Here is a 9853-nt window from a genome sequence, read left to right on the forward strand (position 1 = left end):
ACCCTAGTTTTTCACATTTTCTCAAATATTGTTCAAACCACCAAAAAGCCAAAAAAGTCAAAAGGTCACATAACCGACTAGGCTACTCACGACAAATATTAAAATATTATTATTTTAGTATTCTCAAAATATTGGTCGCACGAGCGAAGTTCTACTCGCTCATACGAGCAAAATCGAGAGTTTCATTCAATATCAAACTCTTCTGAAAATCCAAAATATTGCTCAAACGTGCACCAGAAAATACCAAAATTCTCAGGACTGAGACACCGACACTATGGTGACACGTGCATGCCACCTTGACCGACCAAGGTCGGACCTTAGGCTTGCAAGGAGCCGGTCCCACCAGTGACGGAGCCAGACATTTCCCAAAGTGGGGGCAAATTCATATGGTAAAAATCTGTATATATTAGCTGGTATGCGTCCGAAGGCCGCCCGAATTGTTTTTGGCGTTTTTATTGACTTTTTAATATTCACTAAGTGAAAATCAAGTTATAAAATATTTTAGTTAAATAAGATATTGTAATTTAGATCGTTTTTTTGTTTTTACGTCGTACATTTGATGTATTTTTATTGATTTTACATGAGTTTTATAATTTTGACCCCGTTAAAAATAAAATTTCAATTTTATAAAGCATATTTTCCCCCGCAAGACATGTAAATTACAAAAACTATAAGCCTAAATTTATGGGATTTCAGAATCAAGTGGGGTCGGCGGACCCCATTTGTCCCTACATCCCTCCGTCCCTGGGTCCCACACTCTTTCACAATTTTGGCCTAATTAATCTTCTACAGTTCATAATTGGGTTAAAACTCTTTCCAACCAACTTGGAACTTGTTCAATCGACCACCAGTTGGTCTCACGACCACCAAGGGCCGGTTTCATACCCCTTGGTTGATCCCTCATCTCTCCATAATTAGGTTTATTGCCTAATGCTCAAACGAGCACTATTTTAATAAATGATTAAACCAGCATTTAATCATCCTTTCACCGACTGGTCTACAAAGGACTTTGGTGCATGCTCACTCGAGCACCTGGGCATTACATGGTCGGTCATCATCCCATGTAGCCAGTCCCTCTCTCACTCAGTAAATCATCAAGTGATCAACAATCGATCGAAATTAAAGTTTTGAACTGAACGCTCTGCAAATCATAATTCTGAGCAAGTTCAAGCACTAATAATTTTATGTTGATCCAGCAATCAACATACTGATTAATTATATAATATTCGGTCCAACTGCTAATATTTTAAATTTATAATTTTATTTGGTTATGCTACCAATAATTGTTCAAGTGAGCAATATTTGCTCAGACAAGCAATGTTTGCTCAGACTATCAATATCGATTCAACTATCAATATTCAGTAATCCATCAATATTTTCTCAGATGGACAGTAATATTATAATATTTAATTATTCATCAATCGAGTAATATTCACTCAAGCGAGCAATATTCGCTCAGACGAGCAATATTTGCTCATGCTATGAACTATACATATGTCCCAGCAGACATGTTCAATCCATGAATCACAGAGCATTCGTCAATCATGATCGAATGAACAATACTTAGACTCATCGTTTAATCAAGTCAACAACTGACTAATTAAATACACGTTTGCCTTGCAGGCTCCACATTGTGAGACATCAATCATGTCACATGGGGGGATATTAATTAGGGTTTTGGTCTGGCGGCCTACGGAGCGTGTGTTCATGCACGACGAGAAATGTGAGTAACTCGTGCAAGCAGTTGAGGGAGTTATAAAAGTAGTGGGTGAACAATCAACCAAGTCTCCGCACAACCTGGAACTGATGTAACCACGATTTCCCACTTTTCCTCTCTTTCACTCGAGCTACCGTCACACTTACTAGAGATCAATGTGTCTACATTCTCGCAATATAAATAAGTCTCTGAACTCATGATCGGGGAGAAGACAGATAACATTTATCTAAACCAAGAATTCTCGGTAACTCTCAAAAGAGCAGAATTCACTCAATCATTTAGAACTTATATTTTCATCTGGACCCAGCAGTTCATGAAACTTGCAGAAACCTATAACACATTCACAATCCTTGATCACCATTGATCTCACACACTTCTCAGCTTCCCTCCTACAGATCGACCTTCTTCCCTGTTTGTGACCGAATTGAATCTGGAACGACCATTGTCTTGGTTTAGGCCGGAGTCCTACAGATTGATCTCTCGAACTCAAAGCACTCATACGCAGTGCATCTGTTTGAGTTTAAGCAGTTTGCTCGGTTGAGGAGTCCCCGTCCGCACGGTCGTCTCTTCACTTCCCAAAAAAACAGAAAATCGTTTTTCCCCATCAAGAATTAGGTTTCTAGATTTTTACTTGCCCCGGATCTATCTATATCTTTTGGGAAATAAAATATTGATGCTTCAGTGTAGTGTTGTTTCAATTTCACATTTGTTTATAGTAGTTGTATGTTATTTATGTTAGGTATCAAAAGTTCCAAAGAAATCCTTATTTTCTTGTTAAAAGTAAGGTCACTCTTATTGTTCTTTCGGGAATAACATTTTATGGGGGGAGTTCTTAATTGAACTTGTGCTTAATTTTCAAATCTTCGTGGGGAGTGTGGTTGTGGAATATTGTAGGAGTTATCTTGTATTTTCATAAACTCCCTGATGAATACATTTAGTTTCGGCTATGTGATTGCATCTTGACAAAGTTGATATGTTCTCTTTAGTCATGAAGTATCTCTTTGAGAATTTCATTATGATCCCGCAATTTTCGTACCTTTGCCAATTTATATTGACAAAAAAGGGGAGAACTATTTGGTAGTTCATACTACATACGTATGGTTTACGGATCATTATGTAAGGGGGAGTGGTTTTCATTATGAAATGAAGTATTGACTAAGGGATAGTGATACATATCACCGTAGTATTGTTGTCAAAGTTGTGATACAATTTGTCAAGACCCAAAAATTCGGACTTCTATTGAGCCGGATTTGACCCGATTGATCGAGTCCAACCCCACTAGCAAGACCGTATTCTTGAGACATGACTATGGAACATGCTATTTATTTATTTTTGAAATAATAATAACGTAGATATTAAATAAGTTTTAAAACTTAAATTAATTTAGTCCAATAAATTGCATAAAGACAAAATTCCAAAATGTATCTTAAACAATTATATTAAAATCTAGAAACTGAAACAATGTCTCATAAAAATAATCAAAGAACTAAAGACAAATAATAACTCCATAAAAGAAATAACCAAAGAACAATTATGAAATCCGTAATTAAATAAAAATACTCAAATATCTCCGTGATATTATATAGTAGTTGTTCCGCAATACTAACTTCAAAATCTTATGTCGTAAGCTCCCAAGTCTGCTTACCGCGTTAATTGTTCCTCGAACTATGTGGGAAGAGAGGAAAACAGGGGAATGAGCAACCACAATTCAGTAGGGAATTTCAAAAAAATATTAAGTGCATCGGATTAAATCATGGAACGGGTACAAATAATTAAATTAATAAAAATACCAAAAATTGTAACATTCACTTACACCGTTTCTAAATTTCAGAAACCAAACCTTTGTATTTGTAGGTTCCTAATTTATTTTGCTAGAGTTATTCCGATAAACAAACCATTATTATTCCCCGAACAGTCTTGCCAAGGTAGTCACTAGTGGTGGGATGTCATAAAGACCTGACATTTCAACAGCAGCAGAGAGATATGTGTATCCGAAATTCATTTCTTATTAGTACACTCAATTACGTAAAAAAACACAAACACGTCCATAATCCAATAAAATTTAATCAATGCATTTATATATAATAATATAAATAATATTTGCAGTGATAATAAAAAAGCTTTCATTTTAGACGTCAGAAACCAGTGCCCATAACATATTATCGCGTCTCTATCTCACCTATCAGACAGCCTACCAAACCAGACTACAATGGAAATTAAAAAGGACTATGCATCAATCTCTGGACTCAAAAAAAAAAAAAAAAAAAAAGAGAAGAAGAAAGAAGTAATGAATTAAAATCATTTAAATGATAGTATATAAAGACAAATTAGCTTTTGACTTGATGTGAAATATCAAACTGCTACTCCAATTTAAAGGGTGTTTAGACTTGATTTTAAAGTGATTAACAAGAAAATGGAATATAATATACGTTTCATTTTGATAAAATAATAAACCATTGTTTAATCAAAAGCTAGAACATTTATTTACTTGTTATTAGTGGGAAACAGTAATATCAGATGAGGAAAAATTTCTACACTTCCTACTTTAGTTTTCAAAAGAAAATCATAGAGGTGAGCAATAGCATCAAAATCATAGAGGTGAATTGCATAGATATTAGCCGTGAAACACAGTTCTCTGCTCCGTCATCGTGACGTCACAAAGTTCTAAATTGTTTTTTCAGATACATATTAATGATTCATCCTAGCAATTTCAGAAACCTACACTACTATCATCAATTTAATAAGGTTCTTCATCAAATTCTTCATCAATTTGTACTGCTATTCTACAACATTCAGCACCAAAGAAATTCTTCAAAGGAAAAACATTAACAGTAGTATTAAGAGTAACAAAAAAGTTCCAGACATCATAACACCCTGCCTAACTTTCTTACAGACCAAAACATCAAGACCCATTATCAACATTATCATCAGCAAACTCCTCATACAGATACTTTTGAGTTTACCATACAAAGACCGTCATCCACCGATTTTACTGATACTACCAACAACATCATCCATCAACAACAAGACACTAAAAAACTTTCAAAAAAAGTCGGCCGAAAGGAGAAAACTTCTAAGAGCAATTGTACAATCATCTACAACAAGATTCAGAAAACTAAGAGAAAGCATCGAGAAAGCCATTTTGTAAAAAACATGTTAATCATTTTCAAACATTTCTCAAAGTCTGAAAATTTGGCTGCTTTCGATACCCCTGAAGAGAAATCTAAAAGTCATCTTCATCGTAACTCCAGTCCTCGTCCTCCTCATATTGTGCACTGTAACTACTGCCTGATGAAGCAGGAAAAGTTTGATCATCTTCAGATGAAGTACTCTCATCACTATCCTCATCCTCGTCATCCTCATCACCTGCAGCATCCAAAAGCTCTTCATCATCATCGCTGGGTTCTCCCTCACGCATGGTCCTGGAACAGATCTTCGGATTGGCTCTCTCATGATCAAACCGCCTACGAATTTTCCAATCAAAATACCTCTCCATCCTCTTCTTCTCTTCTGCAACATCTGAATCCTCTTCATTTGTATTTATTTCTTCAACCGGATACTCAAACCCATCGTGAGAACCCTCTGCTTCAGAGTCACTCTTAGTCGCACTACCATACCCTTTGTATTTCTAGAACTTTTGAGATCTCTCTTCTTCCTTTCAATCTACCCTTGCAAAATGCTTTGGCTTCCAAGCAGCATCCAAAGCATCAAGTTCTCTCCCTCTCTTCCTTCTCTCCCTCTCTTCCTTCTCTCTCTGACGAAGGGCCAATTCCTCTGCCCGTCTGTTTATCTCCTCCCGAATCTCATTCCTCAATCTCTCTAAATCTTCTTCTCCTAGTGAAAATGCAAGGTTTTTGGCTTGGTTGTATTCTGTTGAATTGGCAGGATCAACCGGAAAAGGGTTACCGGAGTTCGTCATTTTTCTCTCTAACCTTCCTAATATTTTCCTTTTCTAGTAAATTTATAATGGTTGTGCTAATCCCTTCACAAACCACCCTTTTAAAGACCGCATTGTGCCTATTAACTGCCATTTATTCCATTTGGTTAACAATCTTGTCGCTTGGTTATTCATGTCCCTTAAAAGCCATGCATATTTTTTTCAACTTCAAAGCCATAATTACCCTACAAAACCCTATTTTTAAAACCTAAAAGCTTCATTAGCCATTACTCCTTTTGGAACTGTCATTAAGAGGAGGATTGGTAGGTCATCTAATTCTGAGAAGTTTTCTTGGGTTTTAACTAAGATTTTTGATTTTATGCAGATTTGGAGTAAGCAGCACCTGTTGAGAGGCGCCATTGGCACTTGGGGTATGTCTGCCAGTTGGGTTATCTCCATGACACACCTAGCCCTCATGCGAAATCATCCTCCAAAAAATCAAACCTTCTTTCAGAACCCGAAACCACACAGTAACAGAATCAAACCTACTATCTCATACCACAAACAACAACATTCCCAAACTCATGCATTAATCACATTTGGCCTCTTATACATACATCCTCGTATATACAAGAGCAAAGACAAGCCAATTTATTGCTTACCAAATTTGTATATCATCATGCTTGCACACCAAATATACGTATCAGAAGCAATATTTTCTTAGATTATCAAATACAGTGTTGTTTTGGATTGGTGTTACCAATCCCACGTGCGCAGAAAGCTTCAATCCCTTTCACTACTTCAAATAAACGTGGGGGAAGGGGATAAATCGAAATATAAAGGCTTTCAACCCAAAATTAAGAAAAAAAAATACCAGGAATGTTACACCATTCCTCACCTAAACACTTTTCAAATCTTGTTCAACAATCTCAGAACCCTCTTTTTAAGGTTCAAAACCCACTAAAAGATAACTTTTTCTCTCATATCTACATCATAATAGTTTGGCAGTACCATCAGAGATGTACCAATGCTAGATTCCTTTCTATCCATCTCCATATAATATTTTTTACTCCAGCCTCTTTAATCTATATTCTTATTCTTGTCCAATTTATAAGTTACATGGATACCTCTGGATTACCTGATAATACTCATACTCCAAACTTAGATATTCAAAACCTCACTACTCAAATGGCAGAAAAATTAACTCTACCTTCATCTCTTTCTGAGCCAGTTTTCATTGAAAAAACAATCATCTTAGCTAAATCAGATAACAACTGGAAGTGGTGCATGGTTGGTAATCTCTATTGTGAAACCCTTGTACCCACCTCTTCAATCTGTTATTACATCTGTAATCAATGGCCCCTTGCTCAAACTCCTACTGTCACAAATTTCAGTGGAATAAGAAATAGAGTATTCATAAGGTTTCTAGCAGAAGATGACTTCAACAGAGTTGATTCTCAAAGACCCTGGTTTGTCTGTGGTTACTTAATGGTTCTCAAAGTAGTTCTTCCAACTGGTTGTCCTACAAACTATCAAGTTTCCTTCACTGAAGAACTTATATGGATTATTTTATGTAACATCCCAAAGGAATGCACTGAGTTTGAAGATTTCCAGAAGCTCACTTTCAAGATGGGAGAATTGACTGAAGCGTGAATTCCGTTTGGAAACCACCCTCTAAAGAAGAATGTTAAAGTCTGTGTTGGAGTTCCAGTTCAAAAAGATCTCCCTTCTGGTATCCTCCTTTTTACCAGTGGAAGAACTCAACCATTCCTGATTCAGTGTAAATATGTTAAGGTCCCGCGATACTTCTGTACTTCTTGTCGTGTTCTGGATCATAAGGATGCTAATTGCCCTACATGGAAGCTAAAGCAGAAGGCTATTAAGGAAGCATCTTCTTCTAATGACAAATACTCCCTTCTAGATGTGTCCAAGATTATGATGCCACCAAAAGTAGTAGAAAAAACCATCTTCTACCTATTCTAATCAATCAAAAGATACCATCATGTCCCAAAGTGATATAGTTCCATATACTCATGATGAATCATCTATTGTTCCTGGAAATGATAAAGGCAAAGCTAAAGAAAACACTCACCACCATGAGAAAACTATTCAAAAGGGATTAGTGAGCAACCTTCAAATGGGTCCCTTTGTTAATCAATTTACTGCTCTGAAAATCTTTGATGTTGGTCCGATTCAACATAACTCAACTCAAATGAACAATGGGTTACCTATTATTTTCAAACAAGTTACGACTCAGAATATTAGTGTTGAATCCTCTGTTCCTATCCCTGAATCGGTGAATCGTGGTCCTATTCGTACCTCTAATTCTTCAAGGATATTCAAAACAGCTGTCGTGCCAACTCAGACTCCTACTATCACTAGAAGAGAAGTAATTTCTGCAGCTGCTGAGCATGATGATTTATCAAATCTAAAAAGGAAGATCAATCCGAGAGCCGATCTGAGGAAACACACTAGATCTAGTTCTTGTACTTTACCTAGCATAGTGGTTATTCCTGAACAACAAGAAGTGTCTGAACCGGATTATGCTTAACTTTTTCCTCCTATCACTAAATTGGGAGATTTACCCACCATCAGCTTATCAAATTGTACCCTCAACACCCATTCGCTGGTTGATCCTTATGGTAGTTATAATGTTCATGTGGACGAATCCCCAAGTAACAATGGAGTCTGCAATAATTCTCTTCACAATGGGTGGATCTAGCAATTCCCATCTTGGTGATAGTTCTGCTCCTACCACTCATGTAAACTCAAATCCTTCTCCCCCTATTATTTTCATTCTTAATATTTCTAGTCCTATCAATCATTTCCTTGTCAACGTGGTTTGCTGGAATATTAGAGGATTTGGAAAGAAAACTGCTAATAAAGAACTTAGCCCGCTATGTAGAAACATAAACCCTGATATCGTTTTTCTGTCGGAAACAAAAATGAATAAATATTTGGCTGTTAGAAGATTAAGGAACATTGGTTTTCCTTACACTTTTAATGTCCCAAGTATTGGGAGGAGTGGTGGTCTTGTGCTTTCTTGGAAAAAAAAGATCCACCTGAACATTATTTCATCCAACTTGAGGGGTATTTATGTCACATCCATTGGCATCATTCACTCTAAACTTTGTCACATACATTTCATATATGGTGAACCTAATAGTAGTCTGAGATAAGACTTTTGGGATAATCAATGCCAGTTACCTCCAACACCTCTAGATGACCCAGTTTTCTTTCTAGAAGATTTTAATGCCCTCTTAGGAACCGAGGATAAGAATGGTGGTCTAGAGGTTGATGACTCTGATTTGAATACCTTAGAAATTTTTGTTATGTGTTTAACTTGAATGATCCTTGTGAGTGGGGAAAAACGATTTGCTGGTTTTTACGGAATTGAAGAGTCGACCGTGTGGAGACTCCTTGAACCGAACGAAATGTTGAGCCTCACACAGATACACTGCAAGAAGGGAGTGCTTTAAGTTCGAGAGATCAATCTGTAAGACCCCGGCCAAAACCAAGAACAATGGCCGTTCCGGAGTCAATTCGGTCACAAGAGAGGATGGGTTGATCTGTAGGAGGGAAGCTGAGAAATGTGTGAGATAAATGGTGATCTGAGATTGTAGGTGTGTTGTGAAATCAGCGTGAAAATGCTCTGAATGATCGAATTTTGCTCAATTGAGAGTAATTTCTGTGAGTTCGTGTAGACACAAGATTGTCTGTATGAACTTTGATGAGAAATTGCTCACCTTGGAGAATGTTGTTCGAGTGTTCGAAAACTTCTGCCTTTTCAATCAGGATTCAGGGACATTTTATAATACCGGAGTTGAAAACACCATGATCCCATGAAGTGTGACAGTTGCTGGAATCAGAGAATGGGAAATGGGGAAATCATGTTAAAACCAATTACTCATCGTGCGGAGACTTGGTTAACTTTCCACCCACTACTTTGCTGACTCTTCCAACTGATTGTACGACTTGCTCACATTCTCATCGTGGGTGAACACACGTGCCGTAGACCGCCATACCAAAACCGTAGTTAATATCCTCCCATGTGACACGATTGAAATCTCGTGATTTTGGAGTCAGATGCTGACTTTATCGGACGATGAGTCCATGTAGCGCTGAGTTGAACATGTGTGAGTAAATGCTTCGAAACTCATGAATTTAACGTATCTGCTGAGACGAGGTATTATCATAACCTAAGACGAGCAAAACTGTGTTTCTAAATTGTTGAATATTGATAGTTGAACCAACATTCT

The 9853-nt window shown here is 37.0% G+C and overlaps 1 protein-coding gene across 1 annotated transcript; it reads right to left on the reverse strand.

Annotated features, from left to right (window-relative positions):
* Positions 1-4940: 4940 nt before the first annotated feature.
* On the reverse strand, positions 4941-5636 carry LOC113279399 (protein bfr2-like). Its single transcript, XM_026528091.1, has 2 exons — positions 5385-5636; positions 4941-5315 (listed from the first exon to the last, which is right to left on the reverse strand). Exons 1-2 carry the CDS (start codon positions 5634-5636, stop codon positions 4941-4943), a joined length of 627 nt encoding a protein of 208 aa, XP_026383876.1.
* Between the last annotated feature and the right edge of the window lie 4217 nt (positions 5637-9853).

Source organism: Papaver somniferum, chromosome 5 (assembly GCF_003573695.1).
Source record: "Papaver somniferum cultivar HN1 chromosome 5, ASM357369v1, whole genome shotgun sequence".
NCBI lineage: Eukaryota > Viridiplantae > Streptophyta > Magnoliopsida > Ranunculales > Papaveraceae > Papaver > Papaver somniferum.